The sequence below is a fragment of the Podarcis muralis genome, chromosome 7 (assembly GCF_964188315.1).
Source record: "Podarcis muralis chromosome 7, rPodMur119.hap1.1, whole genome shotgun sequence".
Taxonomy (NCBI): Eukaryota; Metazoa; Chordata; class Lepidosauria; order Squamata; family Lacertidae; genus Podarcis; species Podarcis muralis.
In genome coordinates this window covers 43809061-43834859 of record NC_135661.1, presented here as the reverse complement: position 1 = coordinate 43834859, position 25799 = coordinate 43809061, and the positions used below count along the sequence as shown (strand labels likewise).

Here is a 25799-nt window from a genome sequence, read left to right as displayed (position 1 = left end):
ACATTGAAATTGGTTGAACAAGAAGGGGAAAGGGGGGAGCTTGCACTGCACACTTGAGAGGCCAGAGTGCACCTTCGCCCTCTGATTCTCAAGGGTTTGATTCAGGTGCTGTGGGAGCCAGAGTGGGCCCCTTCAGCTCAGTCACATTTGCTGGGGTGAGGTAAGGGAGCAACTTTGACATTCTGTTCTCAGCACAGAGCAGCAATAGAGATCTGGCAGTAAATGTCTCCCCCCACCTACCTGAGTAGCACTGCTGCACTGAGAGTAGCAGCATGGCATAGGCTAACAAACTAGACTCCAAAAACAGAGTTCCCCTTCTCTACTGTTAGGGTTGCCATATGTCCTCTTTTTCCAGGGCACACCCTCTTTTCCATGGGTAGTGTCATCATAGCGATCCATAGTTAAAAGTAGAAGTTGGCAAATGTGTCCTCTTTTTTGCTCTTCAAAATATGGCAACCGTACCTGTAGCCTGCTATTAGCATACTGGGAGTGTTTACCATCTGTGCATGCAACAGTCACTGGGGGTTCTTGGGTTTGAATTTGAGCTTCCGCTTCTGTTCATTTGCTTACTCCTCAGAGCCAGCCCTCCCCGCAGCCCCTGTAGCTGACCGCTTTGTGGTTTTCAGTTTCAGTTACATGAACCTCTGGCAAGGAGAACTTTGGAAGTCCAAGATAAGGCCCACAAGAGCTCCAGATTCCCTTCTCTTTCCACTTTGATGAGTCTTCCATTTCCTTCCAGCACATCACTCCCCAGTGCTTGGGGCTTCACACTGTTTCATCCCTTCATCATTATATCAGCACTCATTCACACAGAAATGAGATCATCAGAAGAGCTTAGCTACTGAATCAGGCCAAAGGGGGCCATCTGGTCCAGTACCTGGTTCTTACAGGGCCAACCAAATGCCTCAGTGGGAAGCCCAAAAGCAGGACCTGGGCACAGCAGCACTTGTGCCACTTGTGATTCCCAGCAACTGGTAATTCAGAAGCAGACTGTCTTTAAAAGCAGAGGGAGAACGTAGCCACTGTTAGCCCTATCCCTTTGCGACCCTTCTGCAAATTGGCATGCGCATACTGTACACACAACTGCTCTTAAGGACACGTAAGTGAAGCAACACCTCCATACGTCCTGTTACTTGCTCAAAGAGCCAGACAGAAGCACTCACTCCACTTCACAGTCTGCAACCACTTATACATGAATGCAGGTGACACGAGTCTGCCCAGCCTCAAGAAAAGCTGTGGCCCTCTTCCCCCAGCATGCCACCTGTGCCAACGAGCCGGAGGCTTCACAGACACCTTATCTGAAAGATTCACATTTCCAGAAAGGTATTTTGCGGTGGTGGAGCTTGCTGTGTCCACTTCCAGAGAAGACACAGGACAGGCAACCCTGGAAATCAGAGAGCCACAAGGCTCCATCTCCTCTGCTTTGAGAAGACCACCCCAGAACAAGCTCAGCCACAACATCAGCCTGCAGCCACACAGGACTGGAAAGCCACATGCAGTTTCTCACCTGATAGTCTCTTTGATGGTGACTACAGCGCCCCCTTCACTGCCTGCCTGAAACTGACAGAGCGGATGGAGCAGGTGGGTGGCTCCTCCAAGCCTTGCAAGTCCTTCCAGGACGGATAATGCGGTTTGCCTCTTGCATTTCTCCAAGAACCATAACAGGATCTCTTGGCATGGAGTGCTACAAGGAAGGAAATGTGGAAATGAGTGACTGCCAAGCAGTCCAAGGGAGAACAAGCATGTGCCAATCTGAACCTGGCAGGGTTGAAGAGAAAGGGCAGGTGAACCTGGAAGTGTCCTAGAGGCTCCAAATCAGGCAGTGGACTTCTCCATTGCTAGAATGGGGTAGACCAGAGGAGTCTTCCCTCACTGCTCTAAACTGCTGCATCTAGTCCATACCTTTTCTTAACACGAGGCCCATTTATCCCAGGAGAAGGGATCCTCAGGCCTGGGGGTTGAATGCAGCTCTCCAGGCCTATGTATCTGACCCTCAATATTCTCCCTAGGCCACCTCTCACTGGTCATTTCACATAGGCCAGGCATGTTTTTGCCTTGCTGGAATGTGTCTTTAAATTCTGATAATGCCTCCTGCATGCCAAGACAGAGGATAGAGAAGATTGTGCAAGTATGTGCAGAAACAAACCTACTGTACAAAAGTAAAATTTACATTCATTGCTCCACACACTTTTGGCTTTGGTCATGCCCACCACTGGCCTGTGGAAGATTCCCCAAAGGGAACACAACCCTTGGGCAGGAGGAGGTTCTCCACCACTGCTGTACCCCTTGCAAGAGCTCCCTAAGAATTTGCCCTTGCACTATTAAGAAGTGCTGGGCTCATCATGCATGTTCCGAGCTGCATCTGCCAACATTTAAATCCCATTTCCTGGACAAGTCCTGAAGATGCCTCTCTCTCATGAGAAGCAGCATCCAACTCCCGCAGATATGATCTGCCTAATTGCATCCCCAGCTTGTGCCAGCATCAACTCCTTAGAGCAGGAAGTCTGGTCTCCAGGTACTGCTGTGCAGCACAAAACACTGCCTCATTGTCTGTGAATAGAAAGCAAGCCACACATACACACACAAAGCAGCAGCAGCAGTATCATCATCATCAACAACAACTTTATTGCACTAGCCAAAGGCCATGGCATCATTCACAAAGGAAACAAAAAGAAAAGCAACAATAACCATAAAAACCATAAAAACATCAGGCACTGCAGATACAATAAACCACGATCACGTCTCCTAAGAATTATATTGTTGCATACGATAGACTATCAAGGGGTTCTCAGGTAGAAGGTGACAGCTTACCGTAAATGTCCGAATCAATTTTGCAATTGACCAGTATTTTATCTAGTTCTTTTCTCCTGATCTTCTTAGCTGCCAACGTATATAGTGCTACTTTATAAGTGACGAAGTCACAGCAGCAGCAGTAAGAGAGTGTCATCTGCCTGTCTTTCATGTCCTTGAAACTGCCCCCAAAAGAGGGATGTTTCTCCCAAGATGCAGTGGGAGGAAATTTTTTGAAATCAGATGGTCTTTGACTGCAGAGCCCTTCCTCTGGGCCACACACCTTACCGTAAGAAAGACACGTTCTGCTTCGTAAAACACCAGAGGGAGAAGATGGTTCCTAGCACAGGCTGCAAGGAGTCCAATAGGAAAGCTGTGGGTTCATTGCCAACCACGTACACCTGAGACGAGAGAGGAAGCACCATGGGATGAGTGGATGGAGAGAGACAGGAAGCACATGCCTGCCTTGCCTGTGGACTATGACTCACAGAAACACAGAACAGGGCTGGGCACAAGAATTGCCATCACCTTGAGAGGCACTGCTCTCTGCAATAACCCTTGAGAAATGAACATAAAGGTTATAGATAGAGAAATGGGCTTGGAAGTGCATGGGCAATGAGAACTAGCAGAGGTGTGATAAACCTGGACAAGTGACGACCTATGCAGATTTCCATAACTGAAAGCTCATTTCTTTGCTCAGAATTCTGATGTATTTATCTAGAGCCATACCTTGGAAATCAAATGGAAACCATTCCAGAAGTCCGTTCAACTTCCAAAACGTTCAAAAACCAAATCACAGCTTCTGATTGGCTGCAGGAAGCCCCGTTGGACATTCAGGTTCCCAAAAAAATGTTCGTAAACTGGAACAATCCCTTCCGGGTTTGCGGCGTTCAGGAGCCAAAACATTTGAGTTCCAGGGCTTTTGGGATCCAAGGTACGATTGCATTTGCCACAGTCTTGGGTAAAGGTGTCAGACTGCTCTGAGACTCTTTTTAGAACTACCATGGCCTGAAGGAAAGGCTGGGAACATCTGTGGCTGCCATCACCCTGACCACTAGCCATGCTGGCTGCTGGGAACTGGGAGTCCTACAACATCTAGAGGGCTACTGGTTAGTCACATTGTCTTAGACCTTCAGGGTATCCCTGGTCCCAGCACGGACACACAAAAGCACCTCTGTGAGCAAGAGATTTCCTTTATAAAATATGGCCTATTATTTCCACCTGAGCTAATCCCCCATGGAGCCACTCATCCTCAACGAGCATTATTTGTACTTGCTGCTTTCCTGCTAAAGGCCTGAGATGAGTTTCCCACTCTGGCATCAGATGACACTTGGGAGGCAAAGCCCCAGAAATACATTCAAGCTCCAATCTGCCATCTTAATCTCCCCTCTGTCAGAGCTCTAGCACTCTGCCATTAGCAATGGACCCACCCTGTGCTCCCAGGCATTTGCAGAAGGAACAGTGGCCACCGTGCGGCCTCTGGGACCTGTTCCTGCCTGCCGGCTCATTATAACAGATCATTACTGCCCAAGATGCTGTCGAGCAATCACAGTATTTAAGAGCTCAGACTGCCAAGGTGTCTGCCAAAGATTTCAGCACTGCTGGCTTGTGGCTTGGCTGCCTGACGCATGGGATTGTGCTGCCCAAAATGTTGGAATCTGACCAAGGAAAAGCAAGCTGACCTCCAGAGAAAGAGAAAGATTGCTTTACCTGTTGTGTCCACAACCGGCTAACCTGGATACAGCTGAAAGGCCATGCTGTTCCTCTCAAAAAGGACAAACTTCATCCAAAGCGGATCTAGGGGAACACAGCTGGTTCAGTCGCACTGGGCACTGAGCTTTTGGGGAACCTCAGCAATGATGTCCAATTGAAGGCAAGAGGCCACCAAGGTCTACCATTGACTGCATCTATCTGTTTCATCAAGACTGAGGGATTTCTAAGCCCCTCTTCAAGAGTTGGAAATCAGGAGCTTGGTGGGGAGACCCTCGCCCTGCAGCATCGGCTGCAACATGGGCTTTAAAAGACAGGCAGACAGGCACTGGACCCATTGGACACTGAGAAGGCAAAAGGGCTCCAGTTACCTTCCCCCAGTGATCTCTGCTGATTTCCCCTGCCCAGGCTGGAATGTGCAGAGCCACAAGGCAGTACAGCCACTATTCATTTCAGTGATTTCTGCTTGCTTGGCAAGCCACTCGGTCAGATCCCTATCCATCTACTTTAGACTGCTGATTGTCCCATGCAGAAATTGCAGATTCTGATGCAGGCTTGCCAGTTATTATATTGCTTGGCAATGAATTGGAAAAACGAGCAAAAGATTATGCTTCCAAAGTGCTGGGCTAGCACCACCATATGAGAAGGGGAATTACTCCTAGCCGAGCAGAGCATGAAGGGCAAAGCTGAATGCACATGCACGCACATACACTGTGATCCTAAGCATGGAAACTGTGATGCAGAAGCATAACTGAAGTTAATTGCCACCAGTTCTAAAGTAAATGCACTTATAAACTGACCAGGTAAAAAGCATAGGTGAAACAAGAGGCCTGCATCTGGCAGACCAGTCTGTACAGGGCACAGCATGGAGCAAGTCCTAGGAGATGGGAGATGAGATATGGGGAAGAAGGGAAGCAAGATTGCTATGGGGCAGCAGGTCACCATCACTGTTCAGGACTTGGAGGTGTGGGTGCTCTAGGAAGTGGAGGTGTGGGTGCTCTAGCTAGGAAGCTAACATAACCGCATCGGTTTTGGTTTTGGAAATACTCACAAGGGCAGCTCAAGGAAGATAATCTACTCCTTTAAGGTCTCCAGCTGCAGCTGATGCTTCTTTTCCTTTGTCTCCAGGACTTTAGCCACTGGGTGCAAGCACTTCCTGTTACTCCTTGAGCACATTAGTGGCATTCAGCCTTCTCTGCCCTGATGTCCTCCAGATGGCTTGGACTACAACTCCTATCAGCCCCAGCCAACACAGCTGCAGTCCAAACCATCTGGTGGGCTCCAGGTTGGCAAAGGCTGCTATAAGGTGTTTGAAGCACCTGACTGGGATGCCAATGAATCAGCTGCCTTTATATATAGTCCCACATCAGAGGCAGAGCAAGGAAGGACACGGCAAGGATGCAAGTCTTCTACTCAGCTCAGCTCAGCTTCTTGTGCAAGCACTGAACTTGCAGCAGCATCCAAGGGAGGCTTTGCTTCCTGAGGGAGGCAACAGGCAGCTGGACCACCTCTGTGCAAGGAGTCCATGCATTGCTTTTGGAAGGAGGTCACAGGGGCATTGTGGCATATGACCCATCAGTTGTCTCTCACTGGGGGCATCCAGCTATGTTCTTTAAACTGCTTAGACACAAATTTTGTTTCCTCAGGGAAGGGTTGGGAAGCTGAAGAACCATCTGTTCTGGTGGTCGAATTGAAAAGAGAACTTCTTGAAAGGGTCACTTTCCCTGCTTGCAATATTCAGTTTTAGCAAGACATACAGTAAGCGAGGTTAAATGATGTACCTTAAGCACACTTTCCACACACTCACTGAGCTCCTCCTCTTTCACCAACACAGTCCCTGCCAGCAGCTCTTTCAGCGGTACTTCTGAACGAAACAGAGAATAATAAGATCATCAAAACCCATCAAAACAGGGAAGGTTGACACTGCAGGCTGTGTCCAACTCCTCAAAAGCATTTTTGTGGGGTGGGAGCCTTCAAATATATCAGTTGTTTGTTTGTTTTATTAAGGGTTTTTTTTAGACTGACTGCTCCCATGGATCGCTCACTATAATAATGCCAAAAGGTTCATTAATGATGGAGGATTTTTTTAAAAAAACAAAAAACATAGTACAGAATAGCTGATGGGACCCCCGAGTATAGGGCGGTATATAAAGTCAATAAATAAAAATAAATAAAAGTCTTTTGAAAGGCAGATCTCACCATGACCACTTTCATAATTCTCCCCCTGGAGGACTGACCATGGGTCATTGCAGCCCTAAAAGGGCAACCCACCCCTGTAATCATGGTAGGGTGCTCAATGCATCACGCTTTTATGGACTGCTTCATTTAATGCAACACAATAATGGCAATTGAATTAAACAGAATAGTCCATAAAGTACAGAATGAGTTACTTGGAGCTCTGCCCAGTTTGTAACGGGCTGCTAGGAGAGAGCCCGCCAGGCTTCTGTCACTGAGGAAATGAGATATCCAAGAATCACAGAGCAAATGATTCCAAGTAATGAAGTCATTGAACAAAATAAGAAACAATTTTCACAGCCTGAACCGATGATGCAGGACAGGTACAAAGAAGGCGACCTGCCCCTCTCACAGGGGCCGCCAGATTCCTTAGTCTGGTCCAGGTGGTCAAGAAGAAGGAAGCGGTTACCTGTCACATCATCTGAGCAGCGCAGGAGGGGCTCCATTATGGGACGCAGCAGGTGCTTCTCTGCTTGCTGGGGGTGTTGTCTTGCCATGGAGAGGACAGTTGTGGTGGCAACTCGCTGGAACTGATGGGCTGTCAGCTTATCCTGAATGAGGAACAGCTGCAGAACCTGGGAGAGAAATGGCACACAGACTGCTCTTTAGCCACTGCTGGGGGCTGCATTTGCATTGCTCTCCAGTGCTGTTTATTCCTCGGCCGCTGATCCTTCATTAAACAGTGTTTCTAAAACCATGCATGTGCTTCTCATTGTTAATAGGCCAATAAAAAGCAAATGCAAGTATGCCTTTTTTTAGTAATAGGCCTATAAATGATGAGAGCTTCGTATTAGGTCTCTTCAGCCTGGCCTTTAACAGCTGAGATGTGTGTTTTCAGGACTTGCCCTATTCCTGCAACTGTCCTCTGTTTTAACTGTTTTTAATTCTGAATTTTAAACTGTTGTAACCTACCCTGGGACCTACTGGTGTAGGCTTGGTAATAAATGTAGTAAATGTAGTATGTTACTTCTACTATTGCTATTACCATTGTTACCACCACAGTTACTGCACATGCTGTAGAGGGAAATGAAGGGCAGGTGGAGCTCACCAACCTGGGAAGGTAGCCCATCTAGGAGAAGGAAAACTCTGATCCTAAACCTCCACTGCATTGTGGATATACTCATTCATGAGAAAGGCTTTGGGAGTAAACCCCGAGGAAAAATCCATACCCACTGCCTTGTGGTACATCTCCGGGAGAAGAAAAGGCTAAGGAGTAAACCCTACACAAATCCACTGAAGTCCCTATGACAGTTGGATGGCATCTTATACACCTCCTTCCAGCAGCTCCTGCAGTCAAGTAGGTGACAAATAGACCGCTCTGGTTTCCTTTGGATCACGTTGGCAAGGCCAAGGGGGGGGGGGTGTCCTTGTCATCTGGGCAGCCCAGGACCTCCATACACACTGCCCAGGCTTACACTCTGGAGAGGTCACTTCAGTGCTGCAAACACAGCAAAATAACGTAAGAGTTACCAGTCTCTGCAGCCACAGCGGGCGATGTGATTCTCTAGCGGTTTGAGTTCACCCCAGAAGTGCATTTTACTGTCTCTCAAGACAGATGGATGCCACCACTACCGCTACCAGCCCCTGCAGGAATGATGCCCCTATTGGAAGGCCCTGCACTACAGGCCACCACAGAATATAGATAGAATAGTGGAGGGGAAGGCGGAGGGAGGACATACCTGTGGGCACACCTGTCGGCAATAATCCTCCAGGGACAGAGACTGCTGAGGACAAGTGGAGAGGATCCTGGCCACAGCGTCACACTTCCGCCAGTCAGCTGCTGCTGCTTCGGCACTGCTGCCTCCTGTAGCCCCAGCTGGAAGGCAGAAAGGCAAGAGAGACACTTTGTTAGGCTCTAGGATACTATGAATACAGTTGATGCTCATTCTGAATTGTAATGCATTCTGATGACCTGCTCTAATCCCTAGGGTGCCTGTATATAGGAAGATACCTTATACAAAGTCACACTATTGGTCCATTTAGCCACTACTGTTGCAATTGACCAGCAGGAGCTCTCTGGGGTTTCAGACAGGGGCCTCTTTCCCAGCCCTAACTGGGGGTTGAACCTGGGACCTTTTGCGTGCAAAGTAGGGTTTTTCTATGCAAATAAGGATAATTTGCAAAAGGTAATTTTCATGTTGCATTAGCAAAATGCTAAGTTTGTAAAGAGGAAATGAGGTGATCCCAAAGGTTCCTCAATAAGCAGCTGGCACAAAGCCAGTAAAATGACAGCTTTTATTGGACTAACTTTGGTAGATCTATGACTCCGCAAGCTTTCAAGTTTCACAGACCTCTGTCAAACAGAAAAGCTGATGGAGAATTCTGCAAATCATTAAAAACCAGCATACACCTGCAGTAACCAAGGATGACCCATTTGAAAGAGTGTCTTTTATGCCTCTTGTCATCCAAAACAAACTGAACTGAAGCAGTGAGAGGCAAAATTCCTCAAACACGCTTAAATAACCTTTGGAGAAAAGAGTCACAGAACTCCCAGGTCTCAATATGCTTTCTCACACTGGATAACAGAATTAGCGGGATTTGTGGCATATAGGGGCCATTGGCTAAAATAGCATTCAAAGGAGATCAGATAGGTTCATGGAGGACAGGGTGCCAATAGGAAACCTCCAGGCTCAGAGACAGTCTACCTCTGATTGCTCACTGTTATCTCACACTGGATAACAGAATTAGCGGGATTTGTGGCAGTTTACCGTTGCAGGATATAGGGGCCACTGGCTAAAATGGCATTCAAAGGAGATCAGATAAGTTCATGGAGAACAGGATGCCAACAGGAAACCTCCAGGCTCAGAGACAGTCTACCTCTGATTGCTCACTGTTAAAAAACGGGGACATCTGTTGCCTGCCTATCCCTGCTGGTGAGCTTCCTGAGGGCCTCTAACAGGCCCCTCTGGGAAGCAGGAGGCTCGACTACATGCACCTTCGGTCCACAAACAAAGGGTACCCATCTCTTCAGCATCCTTTTCTCACCATGTCCAACCAGATGCCTCGGTGGGAAGCCCACAAGCAGGACCCGAGTGCCACGGCAACTCTCCTCACTTGCGATTCCCAGCAACTGGCATTCAGAGGCCCACTGCCTCCGACTGTGGAGTTGGAACAAAGCCACCTTAGCTAGTGACCACTGATAGCCTTAATCTCCATTAATTTGTCTAATCCTCTTTTAAAACAATCCAAGTTGGTGGCCATCCCCATGCCACAGGAATCTTCCCAGCATTCAGCTTCACTGGGTTCTAGTACTATGGGAGGGGAAGTAAAACCTATTTTCCATCCATCTTCTCCCATGCCAGGCATAATCTTATACAGTTCTACTGTGCCCCGTTCTCCATGCTTACTCATAGCTTTTCTTATGTTATCTCACTCACCTCCTGCACCCTCTAGGATGCCACGGACCACAGCCTGAACACCACCCGGTCTTATCAGCCTCTCAGAGAGCAGCTGCCCACAGAGACGCCGGAGCCAGGCTGGGGCTGGTGCCAGACCATGCTCACTGCTGCGTCCACTGGAACCAGAACCCTGGAATGGTCAGGAGGGAAGAAGAGGACAAGTAATGGGTTGCAGAGCCACACCAGTGAGCACACTTAGACTCCCCAGGAAGCAGGGTCCACCTGCAGTACCTGTTTGGGTCCACCTTGCAGCAGGAGCAGTTCTCGAACCACCAGCGGCTGGTAAACTCTGTTCAAAAGGCCTTGCAATGCCTCCCTGCAGCTGCTTCGCTCCTCTTCTGTAAGGCCCTAAAAAAAAGTTTGCATAAAATAGCAGCAGCAGTAAAATTAATTGTACAGTATGGCTTTGACTCCCTCTACTGGGTGGTTGGCAATGTGCTGAAATCTTCCACAAAGGTCTGCATTCCTAAGCAGACACTGCACAGAAGACATAAGATCAACCTCCCCACAACTTGCTATTCTTTGTTCTTCTTTTCTGAAAGGCAGCTGCCAAAGGACAGCAGTCTGAGTTAAGAGATGTGGGAGGCCTGCTTAACCCTCTTCCTTTCTCCAGTTTTACACCAAATCACCATATTTAGCTACAGTGGTGCCCCGCAAGCCGAATGCCTCGCAAGACGAAAAACTCGTTAGACGAAAGGGTTTTCCGTTTTTTGAGTCGTTCCGCAAGACAAATTTCCCTATGGGCTTGCTTCGCAAGACGAAACGTCTTGTGAGTTCTTGCGAGTTTGTTTCCTTTTTCTTAAAGCCGCTAAGCCGTTAATAGCCGCTAAGCCGCTAATAGCCGTGCTTCGCAAGACGAAAAAACCGCAAGATGAAGAGACTCGCGGAACGGATTAATTTCGTCTTGCGAGGCACCACTGTACTTTTCTCTCAAAAATAGCCCTTCGGGTAACTTAAAACCAATCAACAGACTGTTCGTACTCCGTGAGTAGCATCTAGTTTGGCTCTCAGGCTAGCAGGCGGGTGCTTTGGGTACCTGAAAAGGGTTACTGCACTGATGCAATCTTGTTTGCACCTTGTTGTCTGTTTGGCACAAACTTGATGTTGTCATTTGCAGTGTTCTGTTGTGTCAACATTATCTCAGTGCAGAGAGAGAACTTGCTGATGCGGACAAGTTTGCACATAGTCTTACCAGGCTCATGTCCAACCTGAGCAAAGTGTTACATGATGTCATTCCAATGTCCCATGCTGCTGCAAGTGATGTAAACACTGAGTGTTTGCTGAACCACTACTGCTTCATAGGTTGCATCCCTCAAACCCAGACACCATCACTTGCACCAGCCCAGTGTTTGAGTTGCACAGAAGGTTCCAGTGGGATCATAAGGATGAAGAAAATAATAATTTCATACTGTATCATTTTGATGATTCCATTTTCTTTTGAGCTTATGGCCTAGCTAAACTGAAAAGGCCGGTGCATGCCTGCTTTTACAGTACAGAACTAGCTGCTTTTACGTACTGCATGTAGCGAATGTCCGTTACAGAACACTGAAAAGAATAAACTGTTAGAATCTATGGTGGCCACTGTATGCATGACAAGAGAATCAGCTAGGCATGGCAATTGTGATTAATCTTGAATTGTTTTATAGATGGATCGAATAGCATATTGGGAGACACTGAATGAATAGGACAATTAGTCAAAGTCTCAATAAAGAAATCACATGATATTATAATGAGGGCTGATCTGAAGAGCCAAATTATTTTGATTGGTTAAGAATGGTGACATTGTGTTGCAACTATTAAGACTGCTGCGATCCTTTGATTGGTGAATAGAAATCATGTGTAAAATCTGGAAGTGTATAAAAACATTGCTTAGGATGTGGTTCTTCACAGACTCCTTATTTTTAAAGGCTGTTCCTACTTGTATTGCTATAAAGACCTGCATCCTTTTCTTTTGGGTTTTGGGTTTCTGGGAGGAACATCTCCAATCCAGGAACCCCTTTTAAATTTCTCCAACAATGTAAGACACTCTCTCTTAAATTTTCTAAGGAGAAGACAGATTAGGAAAGTTATCAAAATTTGGAAAGTTATCAAAAACACCTTTCATCAAGAGATGTGCGTATTTAAGTGATGCTCTATAAAAATGTTGAGATGCCCATCCTGACTATTCAGAGTTGGCAACTGGTGCTAAACAAAGTATACTCTTTATGCCACAGATGTGCGACCTGTGGCCCTCCAAACATTGCTGGATTCCAACTCTCATCATCTCTGATTACTGGTCATGCCAGGGAGGGCTGATGGAGTCCCACAACATCTAGAGGACACCAGGATGGGGAAGACTGAACTACACGCATTTCCCATCACACCAGGGGCTGATGGAAGTTGGAGTACAACAGCAGCAGAAGGCCACAGAAGGTTCCCAACCCTGAATCCAAGCTGACAACTTACCATCTGCTCCTCTGAGGGCTTGGCTTCTTCTTCATCCTTCCTTCTTGCTGGACAGAATCCGAGCTGGCACAGCCCCGCCAGGAGATCCCCCAAGTGACGTGTGAGAATGAGTCTGCTCAGGGACGTGTGATCAGCAACCTCCATTAGGACAGTGCAGGTTACAAAAAGCCGGCGTGTGGCACTGGAAATGCATCTGGATGAGGCCACTTCTTGAACCAGGGCACTGAATTCTGTCCTGCTTCTCAGGGGAAGCCCAACGCCAGGCAAGAGATATGGGCAAATGCCCAAGGTCACAATGAACTGTAAGGCCACCTGCACAGTTTTCTCCTGGGCAATGCTGAGAGTGCCGGGACTCAGAGGAGGTGCAGCTTCAGCTGTCTTCGGGTTTGGCTGAGGTGGACAGTAAGCTGTTGCTAAGAGGACCATGCACTGCTTGAGACACAGCAGAAGGAGCAAGACATGGCATGTAAAATTCCAAGGCACATCCGGGCAGGACGCCAGGCACTGAGCCTGCTTAGAGACCTCAGTTCTCAACCTCTGCAGTTCATCCCATTTTGGGTCCTGGGCAAACTTCTCTTCCAAAATGGATACATTGAAGCGCAAAGATTCCAGCAAATCGACATGCTTCGTTGACTGCAGAGGGCCTGAATCTGCCCCCGAAAAGAAAGACAGACAGTTGATCACATGCAGCAAATATATCTACACCACACTCTAAAACGGGTTTGAAATACAACCCCCTCCCCCAAGAAACACTGGAAATTATGGTTCTGTATGCAGACTAGGGATCTCTAATAAGTCCATAACAATGGGATATTTTGCTCTATTTGTTGAGAATTTGATGAGAAGTTTTAAAGGAGCATGCTGCTCGTTGTGCCAGAAATAGTCCAATTTTATTTCTGATTTTGTTAGAATTATTTTTTTAAATATCAGACAATAATGTTGCTGAACACATTTGGTTTGGAGCTGCATCTTCTTATAAAGGTAAAGGTACCCCTGCCTGTACGGGCCAGTCTTGCCAGACTCTAGGGTTGTGCGCCCATCTCACTCAAGAGGCCGGGGGCCAGCACTGTCCGGAGACACTTCCGGGTCACGTGGCCAGCGTGACATCGCTGCTCTGGCGAGCCAGAGCCGCACACGGAAACGCCGTTTACCTTCCCGCTTGTAAGCGGTCCCTATTTATCTACTTGCACCCGGGGGTGCTTTCGAACTGCTAGGTTGGCAGGCGCTGGGACCGAACGACGGGAGCGCACCCCGCCGCGGGGATTCAAACCGCCGACCTTTCGATCGGCAAGCCCTAGGCGCTGAGGCTTTTACCCACAGCGCCACCCGCGTCCCTGCATCTTCTTATATAGGTATATTTTTCCCACCCCAAAGTTTCTCCTCTCCCTTCTGGGTTACAGCATAATCTTAACCATGTCTACTCAGAAGTAAAGCAAAGGACATGGAGCATATTCCCAGGTTAAGTGAGGCTAGGACTGCAGCCTTTGTTTTTCTGAGAACCTTGAGTTGTCTTGCTCTGGCTTCTGAAGCAGCCAGGCCATTCAGAAATGTCCCCCCCCCCTTTTTTTTTTTGGACTGCCCCACTTTTTTCAATTCATGGGTTCCTGTAGAAAGGTGCCAGAGTAAGACCATTAGTTCAGCTAGCCCAGTATTGCCTCTGACATTTTATTATTCTTTTAAGTTGTGATAAGCCCTTCTCAGTTGTTCTGACTTGCACACTCTCCAGGGATTCAAGTGGGCTGTCTTTCTCCACCCTACCTGCAGATGCTGTCAGGGATCAAACCTGGGACACCTTCTGCACATGACCCATGTGCTCTGCTACTGAGCAGCTACTACTGTGGCCGTTCCCCTAAAAACGAAGCAAGCTTCCAGTCCTCATGGTTCTGGATGAAGGGCTGATTTAAACAAGAACATAGGAAGAAGATGCCTTGCACTGAGCCCATCGCGACCAGTACCGTTTGACAGCGGGTTTCCAGCAAGGGGCGGGGGGGGGGCGGGAGATAACTTTGTACAGTATATCGCTTTGAGCTCTTGGGATACAAAGGTAAATAAATAAATAAAATAAAATGGCAATACGGGGCACACCACCCCCTAAAATTGGCCAGAGGGCATTCCCTGGAGAGACGGGCTTTCTCGGAGGGAATCACCGCCGCGCCACACCCGCCCCAGTACACCGTCTCTAATGAGGCCGTACAGCTGCGGGAGCGACCAGGCCGCCTGCAGCCTCCCATGAACCGCAAAGATGCAGGAGCCCTTGCCTCCAAAGCCCCCACCCTCTTCTCACCGGCAGCTTTGGCTATCCCCAGTAGCAGCTCCAGCGCCTCAATCACCCGCCTCAGCACAGCCTCGCTCCCGGCCATCGCGGCTGCTTCACGCTGTGCTTCTGGCCGCCATCTTAGGAAGGTCGGATAAGCCGAGACAGTGCCGTCATTTTAGGAAGGTCGGACGCCACATTTCGCCATCTTGGGAAGGTCAGGAGGTACGCGAGCGAGTATAAGGAGCGGCCTTCTTGGGAAGGTCCTCGCCCTGAAGCAGGCTGCCATTATGGGAAGGTACGATAGATGAGGGTGGGTCTCCTCTGGACTTCAGGGGCTCTCTTACTTGCTTCTGGGTTTGGGATCAGCATCAGTGCGGTTTTTTTATTTCAAAGGAAGTGAGTCCCGGATATCTCTGGCAGGGGCTGAACAGGCTCAGGTAACACCCGCACCGTATTGTGGCGTCCCCCAAAGAATCATGGGAGTTGTAAGGATGCGGTGAATTGTAGCTCTGTAAGGGGGTGAACTACAGTTCACCAGATTCTTTGGAAAACGTCGTGTGGTTTAAATGTATGGTGTAGATGTATTTGTTCAGCGTCTTTCACGTTCTTCTGCACCTTCAGCGTGCACGCACCTAAACTATGTACAGTATAGTATTCTGAAGTGTTCAAAGTGATTCACATGCATTACCTAGTTATAGCCCTTACACCAACCCTTCAGGGTAGGCCAGTATTATTATCCTCTTCCCATCCAATACCCTATTACAAACGGGAAGGCAGAGGCTGAGCGGGACCAGCACTATCATTAGGTGGATTATTAATATACTGTATTTCATATATAGAGAGATATTTATGGGCTTCTCTTTCTGAGGTGCCAAAATAACTTGGCCAACCTTGGGTGTTACCCACCTTAACCCGGAGCAGGAACATTTGCTGTTCCAGCTCTGCTGAGTTCATGGCAAAGGGGAAAGATTTGAACTAGGGACTTTCTTGCTGTCCTGCATCTTTACTCCTTAATTTCACAATATTTTAAAGCCATCAATAGTCCTACATCCCCTTGGCATGGGATCAGCATGTAACATGTAACAGGTTCATTTATTTATTTTCTTAGCTGGCAAACCAATCCTTAGCTTGGAATGATGATGTTTCCAGCAGAAGCCTCTTGCAAATTACACACTTTAAACTCAGCCTTGGCTTGGAACTGGTAGGTCGTCTCTTGCATTTATTCTTTTGGGCACAGTAGGAAGACTGAGCAAGGGATACTCAAATAAGTTATAGTTTAGTACTTCGCTGGATCTGACAGAACAACCTTCTCCAATGGCCGCCTGTTATATTCCATTCCGAAGACGACTTGCCTGGTGCCACTACTATTATCCTTTCAGCACCAATCGTCTTATTGTTATACTATATCTGGGCTTTCTAGTTTAGAAGAAAAGGACACATCCTTATTATAAAGGTGTGTAGAATTATGCATGGTATGGAGAAAGTGGATAAAAAAAGTTTTATCCCAGTCAGAATACTAGACACTGGGGTTAGGCAGTGAAACTGAACAATGGAATATTGAGGATGGACCAGAAGTACTGAACACAACATGTAGTTAAACTATGGGATTTGTTCCTACAAGATGTAGCAATGGCCACAGACTGGATGGCTTTAAAAGAAGAGGGTTAAACAAATTCACGGAGGCTAAGGCTCTCAGTATCTACTAAAAACACTGACTATGTTCTTCTTCCACTGTTGGGCATAGGAAGTGGGGAAAGTGCTGCTGCATCTAGTCATCCAATGTGAGAATAGGATGCTGGACTAGTCTTATATTGTAAAAGATCCAAAACACTGGAGACAAATGCTGCAGCTTTTTTTTATTTCAGGAACTCACTCAGAACTGAAATTAAAGCTAACTTCACTCTTTTTATGTTCCTCAGGAATCCTTGTTATGCCTTTGACTACAAATCCCAGTACACAGTTCACCTACCACAATACCGGAACTAGAGGATCTCTGGTCTGATCCAACAGCGTTATTATTATTTTAAAGTTTTCTGATCTTGTTTTTGTAAGGAGGTCCTGGAAACTCTACTGAAGGGCAGCTCATAAATCCTTTAAATAAATAAGGAATATGGCTGATACATTCTAATACATTTATTCTGAGTCAGGAAAATATTGCAAGTGGTTGACCAATTTCAGAAAATGATGTAGAGAAATCCAGCAACAAACAAAAAGAGCATTTTTTAAAAATACGTTTTTATTAAAATCTTATTAAAAAGGAATCACATAAAATAAAGGTATAAATAATGACTTTTAAGGCATGTTCCCCTCCACCTGTCTTCTATGCATTACATATTCGAAAAGGTAAGCTAAATATACAGACCTAAAACCAGAGAAAGCCACTTTAAAAAACAACAACCACCCTATCAATTGTACAGTAATCATATAAAGCAGTTGACTCTGAAAAACACTTGGTAGGAAAAAAACTGGCACCTTCACCAGAATGTCCACCTAAAATTAAAAATGGATTTCTTGGCTGAGAAATGCATAAAAAGAAAATGTACACCTTATTCAACTGCATTTTACACACACAGAAAGTGACATATATGAACAACAGTACACAAAAAGATACAATCCATGGCATAAAGGACTGAAACTAGGTTTTAAACATGGTTAGCATGAGCATATGTCTGCAATATTATGGGAGGTCCAAAAGGTCACCAAGAGAATGGTCAAGAGGTCAGTGCTAAGGCTGCAGGGCAAAGGCACTCGGTATCAGCTGAATCAGGGACCCCTAAGTATTGGTCTTCCTCCTCTGGGATTTCTTGTCATCTGCTCTCTCTTAAATCTTGCTACTGTCTAGGACTGCAATCATACACACATTTGCCTGGGAGTAAGTCAACGAACTCAAAGGGGACTATCTAAGAATTGACACATATAGGATTACACTGTAAGCATTTGGAATAATCACAGCTGTTTTAACTGTGCACTAAAGACAGCTCTCCTATAAACTACCAAAATCCTGCACCAAGGAAAAATGAATTATGCAGTGTGCGCCACACATATCTACAGATAAACCCTGTATATTGGGGGTAGGGAAACTTTCTGATCCATGGGCCAGATTCCAACCTTGCAGGAAAAATTCAAATCCCTGGTAGGTCAAGTTTGGCCCACAGACCAGAGATTCCTCACCCCTCTGCCCTACAGCATATTCTGTTCCTGCTGTTTTTAGGGAAGGGCAAAAAGATTTGCACCAAAAGCCTGCTTCATTCCCCATATGCTAGAAAACCTGCCTCAGCTTCCACTATGTTAATCAGATACCATCCATCTTTGCAGCCAATTGCCCTCTGAAAAAAAGCCAAGATTCTCCAGAGGCTGAAGGTTCTTCCCCGAGTTCCAAATTTCACATTTGTGTTACACTTGTACAGAACTGCTGGATACACTCAGCAGCCCTGGGAATAAATCTTTGGTTAGTGCTTTGGAATGACAGTGCTAGAAACACCTAAAGTGCATTAGTACTAAGGGTTCCCAAAGAGTTAACAATTTCAGACCACGTAACTTGAGCTGCATTTCACAAAACTGCTAGGCTTGAAGTCCTACCTAAAATATTCCTTAAACTTTAGCCTATGCATTTGCAAATAGTATTCTATTCTTACTGTATTAATAAATCAAGTATGTTTGGCAAATTGCCTCAGAGGCTCTGATAGTGATAAAAAAAAACACCCTTGAAGTTTCCATATAATGTATGCTCTTGCCTCTATGGAAATCATAATCTTTGGTGAACAAGGTTGGAATCATGAAGAAAATGTGGTCATCTGAATGCACCCCAAGAGGGGCTGATATTGGGAGTAAGGCAAGTTTTATGCAGCATTTTGGCGACTTGCAAGAAAGAGCAGCAAATTGGACATGGTCAGCTGCTGGGAAAAGTTGACGATAAGTCAATTTCATTTCTGTCTTTCCACACAGAGCTAAACCCTACTTAATCCCAGTGACATCTAGTCTTCTTCCTCGCCCCCTCCATACATGTCAGCCAGCTTCTTGAAACGGTTGCCCCAGTCATTCAGATAGTCATAATCTTGGTCTCTGTCACCATTGGAGGAATTCAGAGAACTGAGGGAGGCTGCTTCAGAGCCACTGCCCTCGTAGTCAAACACAAGCAGAGAGTCGTATGGGGGTGCCGTGGGGTCTGTATCTGCTGCCTTCAAGTTCTGTAGGAAGGGAAAGGAAGATGTGTTCAGTTTGTTCCACATTAGAGCAAGTTGATTGTGGCAATAGTGGCCCTCTGCTTTAGAGCAATGAGATACCAGCTCTCTGGAGAAAATCATGACCTCTGACCCCAAGGCCACATCTAGAGACATGACTTTGGAGAACACTGTATGACCAGCCACTGGGCAGATATGGGGTAATTTTCTTCCCTTTTATTAAGAAATCAAAATATGACTGGAAAATATAACATACATATAACCAAAACTGAAGATTTGTCATTCATTGGGACAGATCTCCATTGAATTATCAGTCATGCAAATAGATACAGTGATCAATTTGTTCCAAAAAGAATTGTAGTGACTTGAGAAATGTTCTATAAAATAATTCCTTTTTCTTTCCTAAACAGACTTAAACTCATCAATAACAAAATCCAATTTTGTTTGTCTATCAGATGCCCAAACTTCAGTTAACTGGTCAATCAAAGCTAAACCCTTTACACTTCAGTACCACTGCAGAAGTGTATCATCATCATCAATTTATGAGGAATATCCAAACATAGTGCTAACAGTGACAGCAAATGTTATGGGACTCTTTTGTGTGGCTCAGCTGCCAGTTTCACTCACCTCGTCAATGAAATTGCCAATCTCATCAGGGTTGGCAGGCCGTGGGCGGTATTGCGGAGCCGGCATGAGAGTCGGAACAACATCATTGCGAGTAATTTCAGGGCGGGAATCCAGGCCACGGTGCAGCTGGCTCATGTCATAGTCCTAGGAAGGGTAGAGAGACACATTCAGAAAATAGATGCAAGAGGTAAGATGATCCAGGGTATAGATGCTACCATTTCCACTCATCGCTTAAGGCCTTTTGCAGGACATAACATCTTTAGCTAACAAGGATCAGGAGGATGGTGAGAGATGGGCAGAATGCATCTTCCAGTGTAGAAATGATTGTATATAAACACATGCTGTTTACTCCCTTGGGACATCAATACATTTCTTAATCCATTCTTACATTTTAATTTTTTAAAATATATGGCTGGTCAGGCCAAAGTAGATTATGAAGTAAATTTCTGGGAATTGCTTGATCTAAGCCAGGCATGGGGAACCTCAGGCCTAGGGCTGAATGTGGTCCCTCCTTTGCTCCCCACCCCCCACCCCAGGACATACCTCTTGCTAGCCCTGCTTTGTGCTTTGCAACCTTCTAGAGTGTTTTAGCCTGGTGGGAATGTGCCCTTCTTTGTTCTATGATAATGTATCATATGCCTGGATGAACAGAGGGGGAGAGCGTGTGCGCACACATGTGTGTGTTTGTGTGAAGCCACTTGTCTTATAGTCTACTGTACAGAAGAGCCCCACCCATTGCTCCACTCACTTTAATTTCTTGCTCCATCCTTTACTGGCATGTGGCTTCCAGAAGGGACTGTGGTCCTCAGACTGAAAAAAGCTTCCTATCCCTGATCTAAGCAAAGGCTCAAGAGATGTGGCCAGCTTGCAATGTGACCTCAGGACTACCTGACTTGTAGAGTAAGTCAGGTGGCAAGATGTGACGTTCACAAAAGAACAAAAATGTGCAGGGGAGGAAAGAGGTGGCATGACGACTTGCAAAGCAGGGCATGATGGCTTTTGTGGGCAACCCACAGAAGTAGCCCCATCCCTCTTGGGCTAAGACTCAGCAGCTCACCTGATCCTCCTCTCCACCACCTTCTTCGTCATAATAGTAGACGTTGTCTCGTGTGTCATCCTCTGGTGGAAGCAAAGGCTCCTTCACTGCCTTCCTCCTCCTCACAAACAGCAGCAGCAGGAGCAGGAGGACTGGAAGAAAATAAAGTTGGAGAAGCAACTGTGAATGCCAGCCTGGACTGCCTGCTCGGCTGATTCAGGGAGCTCTAAAACAGAGCAGGATCTATTCTGCACTTCCACAACTACAGAACGGGCAGACAGGTGTATTTGTCTCAGCTTCAGGCATACCTTTTCCTACAGCAGTGCTAACCCAGAACTGCAAGCCATTTATCTGCCCCTTTCGGCAGCTTGCAAACAGATCAGCTCTGCAGCACAGCAGTATGGTTTTACTCAAGGTAGACTTGTTTAAATTAATAGACGCACAGGAGGAAGTGTTATCTGCAGATACCTCAAACACACCCCAAAGTTTCAACAGCTAGCAAAGGAGCATGTCCTTTAGGTCCTCTTCTTTTCTCCCACTCCTCAGCACTTCACACTGGCCAGCTCTACCATTTTCCACTGGAAGCTCTTGATATTAAAACATCTATCTTCCCATCACATTTTGGAACCAGATTTCTAGGCATTGCTTTTCTTCATCCATTGCATTTAGCTAGGGCTCTAGATACTACTAGTGCAAAGTTAGTCTTACTGGAACCAGCATTCAGCATTTATTTCTACAAAACGATCATACTGGTTTTTTGTATTCCTTTGGAAAATGAACAGGCAGGAATGTCTGGCGAAATCTGAGTTGCTGGGGAGAAGAGGATCCAGGATAATTTCCACTGATCAGCTTCAATGCCTGGCATTTCTCCTCCCTGCCGCTGCCAGTGCCATTCCGCACAAGTGTCAGAGACAAAACAAATTTATTTCTGCAACTGCATCTGTGTGCATGGTCTACTGAAGTTGCAGAATCCATCTATTATTATTTACTACATTTGTCAGTTGCTTTATAGAACTGAAGAAGTCTCAACAAATATATAAAGAGAGGTGTGTTGATGTCAGGCATAAAATGGACAGAATACATGAGAAGGGGGCTGGATCACTTTCCCATCCCCCTGCACCTTCAAGGGCACAATGAGACCTTGCAGGAAATACTCACTCAGGAAGCCAAGGATGCCACCAAGGATGCCCAGAATGGCTGGAATCCCCATCCCGCCTGCGATATATGCCCTCTTCTCGCAATTCTTGGCTGCCCCCTCACAGTCACACACTTGGGCTTTGACTGTTGTTGTCTGGGACACTTCCCCGGCGTCCTGTAGCTCAAGGGCAATGTTGTATTCACCTGGCTCCAGCTGCTTGGTCAATTCGAGGACCAGTTTATCTATGGGGTAGCATAAGGAGAGAGAAAAAGCAGGCTCAGGGTTAGGGCTTTGCAAAGCAAGGAAAACAGACTCTGCTCAGCCTTTTTCTATCCTAATCATGAACCAACTTGAATATTAAAATGATTCTGGAAAGGGACTATCTGGTTTAACTAACCAGTAGATTATCTGGTTAATGCGCGTGCAGATTTGACAAATGCACATTGTCTAATTTTTGTCTCATTCTCACAGAGCTGCAGTTAAGATGGGAAACTTGAAATTTGGACAGTACTGCTTTCAACACCCCACTCACCCCATGGCATACTTTTCCATGCAGGAAGTAGAGGGGACAGGATAATTAGTAAGTCAGGTGGAAGGCTTGATTAGAAACCTCCTTCCTGATATTATAGTTTCCCTGCATGTATTATTATAATAATTATATATTTATTTATGCACTGCCTTTTCCCCTGATGGCACTCAAGGTGCCTTAAAGATATAAACAAAGAATACTAGATACATATAGAAAACTAGATACCAAGAAGGAGGATTCTACTAAAGCCTTCTACTTGCCTTACTAGTTTTCTATGCATGGGAAAGTCACACAAATCCTGTTCTGCAGTCTAAAGTAACACAAGCGGTGGCACAGCTTTGCCACCTCAGCTGCTGTTCGTGAATGAGGCCTCTTAGGTAGAGCAGAACAAGATGTTCCTGGACAGCTCAAGGCTAGGCAGTCAAGCAATTTCCCACCACACATGCATACCGGTCCGCAGAGTGCAGACACCACCCCTCCCACTAAGTTACCTCCATTTACTTCGACCGTCCAGTTGGCGCTTGAGCCCAAGAGCAGCATTGCTTTGAAGGGTTGAGTGTTTGGAGGAAGATCCTTGTCCACAATGTTCAGTTCCTTGCGTTCAGGGCTCCGGTTGCAGATGTCAAAGGATCGTGGGTCTGGCACTGGCCCATTGTCATTCACATCCTCCAGGTACAGGAGAAGAGTTCCTGTGCCTGTGAGCAAAGGCATCCCTAAAGAGAAGCAAACGTATTTCAGTTAGTAAAAATAATGTGCAAAAATGCAGTATAGTAGGACTTTTTGTTTGCAAAGAAGCTACAAATATTAGGGAAAGCTGATTACAAAATTTCAGTTAAGGGGAAATTGCAACAAAAATATACCAGAAGAAATTGTTTGTGTGTGTGTAGATTTTTAAACAAACAAAAAACGGTGCAACCGTGAAGAAATAAGAAACTAAAACGGATAGGTTATTAACCTGTTCTATGTTTTAGAAGTTTTCATTGTTGTGGCACAGTATGGTTTCCCCTCAATCTTTGAATGTTTAGACACAGCAATGTACACGTTTTTCAAAGATAAATGCGAAATTGTGAGATGCAGAAATCTCAGGAGGAACTGGCATCAAAAGGACAAGAGGGGCACTCCTTGGGTCTTGGGATATGACAGTTAAACTCTTCAGGTTCCAACATTTAGCATAACTATCCATCACAGTCACTGTAACAACGGCCTGCTCCTGCCTGGGACTTGGAGGAGCATCTGACCCCAAGGAAAAGGGCTAAAAATGTGTCCCAGTTACCATTGTCACTCGCCAAGATGAGAGCCGTGTAGGTGTTGTCTACCACAAATTTAGACTCCCTGTCCAGAGGGGCTTTCGTCTCTATGATGCCATTTTCAGGGTTAATCTTCAGCCACCCTGCTGGGTCACTCCCAATAGAATAACTGCAAGAGAAATGAGGGTGAGTGACAGCAGCTCTTACATTTTGCTGGTCAAAACAATTGAAGGTTCATCCCTGTAAGTCAGGGATGGGCAACCTGCAGCCCAAGAGTCACCTGTGGCCTCATTACTTGCTGGTGGTGAAGCCCAAGTTGGGGGGGGGGGGGAGGAAAAAATGGCCAGAAAAGGAAACGAATTGAGCAAGGGTTGAGTGAGGGGGTGAAAAGCTTTGCAGAGGTAAGCTGAGAGCTCTGGGCAGGGAGAGAGAGGATGGCAGAAAAAGAGAGGCTCTGACCACTTTCAGCATGTCCCCCCTGCCCCCTGAAAAATGCTCCACACCTTTGTCTAACACACCTTGGCTATTAAAACAGATATAGATAATAAGTGCTCATTCAGCTGAGTGTACCTAATAGGCCAAATACAGAGGGGGAAGGAAGCCAAGCCTACAAGAATACACTCACAGAAACCTCAATAAGAGCTTGAAATCTCTCCTAGGTATGTGCTGTCCAATGGGACACTTAATTTGGGCTGCTAAGTGGTGTGGAGTGTCATTTAGGTATTATTGCTTTTTATTAACAAAGTTATACCTTGCCCTGAATTAAACAAATTTCTGGGTTGTTGTTTTTAAAATCAAATTAAAAGTTATTATTAAAACACCACAAAAAACTGCAGTAAAAACATTCAGGTCTAGAACCTTTTTTTAAAGCCTTCATTGTTGCCTTATTGTATGGGCAGGATGGTGTGAAGGTCACAGTTCCTTCCAGTATCCTGGGCCCTAAGCCATAAATGGCTTTCAAAGTCAAACACCAGTGCTTTGAATTGCACCCAGAAAAACAGATGAAATGCCCCTGCAACTGTTTAAGGACTAAAACAAAACCCGTGTTGCAATACAGAATAATCTGCTCTAATACAGCCGTAACACGTGGCTAATAAGTATGGTAAATGTATTATTACTAGTAGTCAGAGTATAATCCAAAATTTACAAATCATAATCATTATATAATGCATGTATAAGTCCATAAACAAGAAAGTGTCAACGTAATGATACTTATAGACCAGTGCTCACTAACCAGTGCAGCCAACAGTTGGCTACACTGGTTAGTGAGCACTGGTCTAATTTATTAGAAATTATTTGCTGACGAAGATACATCTTCGAAACAGTTGACGTAATCCGGAAATACTGTTCTGCTTGTTTGCTGTTCATTACTGAATTCTACACGTTGGAGCACCCACCACTACAATACTGTTGGACATTATCTATTGAAAGGCATTCTACCTGCGTCGTGGTGTTCCCTGACAGCAATTCATTACATTGACTATTTCTTGTTTATGGACTTATACATACATTATGTAATGATGTTTATGATTTGTAAATGTTGGATTATATTCTAACTGTTAATAATAATACATTTACCATACTTATTAGCCACGTGTTGCGGCTGTATTTGAGCAGACTGTTTAAGGACTGACAAGATGATGTTTCCAAGACCTGCTCTGAGCAACCTTGCAGCTGCATTCTGAACTACTTATGAGCTTCTCCCTTGGCTTCTTCCTCTTGTACACACTTCCTTGCTCTTTCCTGTCCCCTTTAGCTATCTGACAGCAGAATGAGCTCTGCTCCTGACCCTTCAGCACTGCCCTGAGACTCGCTTCCTTGCTAACCTGCTCACCTAGCACCCTTGCAAAGCATTCAAACCTTTCCTGTACCTGACCGTCTGCTTTTGATTTGTGTCGGGGTCCTGAGCGGTGTAGGTAGTCACCAGCTGCCCAGCAGGGAGGTCTTCAGACTTCGTCACAGACTTTTCAGGGGGGTTAAAGATGGGGGCTTCATTCTCATCCCTTACGTTGACAGTGATTGTGGCCGTGGATGTTGGGAGAGTCACTGAGAAGGGAACTTCATTCACCACAGTAACCAGAAGGGTGAAGAGATCCTTTGCCTCAAAGTCCAGACCCTAGAAAGGAGGCAAGAGAGAGAGATGATGCAATCAGGGGGTGCCAGTAACATCCACCTAAACACCAGGGCAAAGCATGAAGTCCCAGCA

General features: G+C 46.0%; 2 protein-coding genes and 1 long non-coding RNA gene across 7 annotated transcripts in view; 1 reads left to right on the top strand and 2 right to left on the bottom strand.

The window, feature by feature from the left end:
• The window catches only part of TANGO6 (transport and golgi organization 6 homolog), a 43235-nt gene extending 30081 nt beyond the window's left edge, over positions 1 to 13154 (bottom strand). For 3 of the 4 annotated variants that reach the window (XM_028739883.2, XM_028739884.2, XM_028739886.2), the window contains exons 1-8: positions 12579 to 13154; positions 10365 to 10481; positions 10113 to 10263; positions 8415 to 8551; positions 7145 to 7310; positions 6282 to 6364; positions 3079 to 3191; positions 1508 to 1684 (exon numbers count right to left, since the gene is read on the bottom strand). In XM_028739883.2, the coding sequence (XP_028595716.2) occupies positions 1508 to 1684; positions 3079 to 3191; positions 6282 to 6364; positions 7145 to 7310; positions 8415 to 8551; positions 10113 to 10263; positions 10365 to 10481; positions 12579 to 13004 (1370 nt within the window). In that variant the 5' untranslated portion in view covers positions 13005 to 13154. The remainder of the gene's footprint in view (positions 1 to 1507; positions 1685 to 3078; positions 3192 to 6281; positions 6365 to 7144; positions 7311 to 8414; positions 8552 to 10112; positions 10264 to 10364; positions 10482 to 12578) is intronic. The other variant, XM_028739885.2, reaches the window with a different exon arrangement.
• A 1497-nt stretch (positions 13155 to 14651) lies between these two features.
• Positions 14652 to 16955, top strand: LOC114602090 (uncharacterized). 2 transcript variants are annotated; one of them, XR_003707864.2, is made up of 3 exons: positions 14652 to 15130; positions 15944 to 16036; positions 16755 to 16955. It is a non-coding gene; the product is annotated as an uncharacterized LOC114602090 (long non-coding RNA). The 2 variants fall into 2 exon arrangements; XR_003707865.2 differs by lacking the exon at positions 14652 to 15130 and adding an exon at positions 15152 to 15272.
• Positions 16956 to 17051: 96 nt separating this feature from the next.
• The window catches only part of LOC114602086 (B-cadherin), a 30801-nt gene continuing 22053 nt past the window's right edge, over positions 17052 to 25799 (bottom strand). The window contains exons 10-16 of the mRNA XM_028739889.2: positions 25465 to 25709; positions 23620 to 23762; positions 22838 to 23059; positions 21838 to 22059; positions 20701 to 20831; positions 19644 to 19787; positions 17052 to 19022 (exon numbers count right to left, since the gene is read on the bottom strand). Of these exons, the coding sequence (XP_028595722.2) occupies positions 18810 to 19022; positions 19644 to 19787; positions 20701 to 20831; positions 21838 to 22059; positions 22838 to 23059; positions 23620 to 23762; positions 25465 to 25709 (1320 nt within the window). The 3' untranslated portion in view covers positions 17052 to 18809. The remainder of the gene's footprint in view (positions 19023 to 19643; positions 19788 to 20700; positions 20832 to 21837; positions 22060 to 22837; positions 23060 to 23619; positions 23763 to 25464; positions 25710 to 25799) is intronic.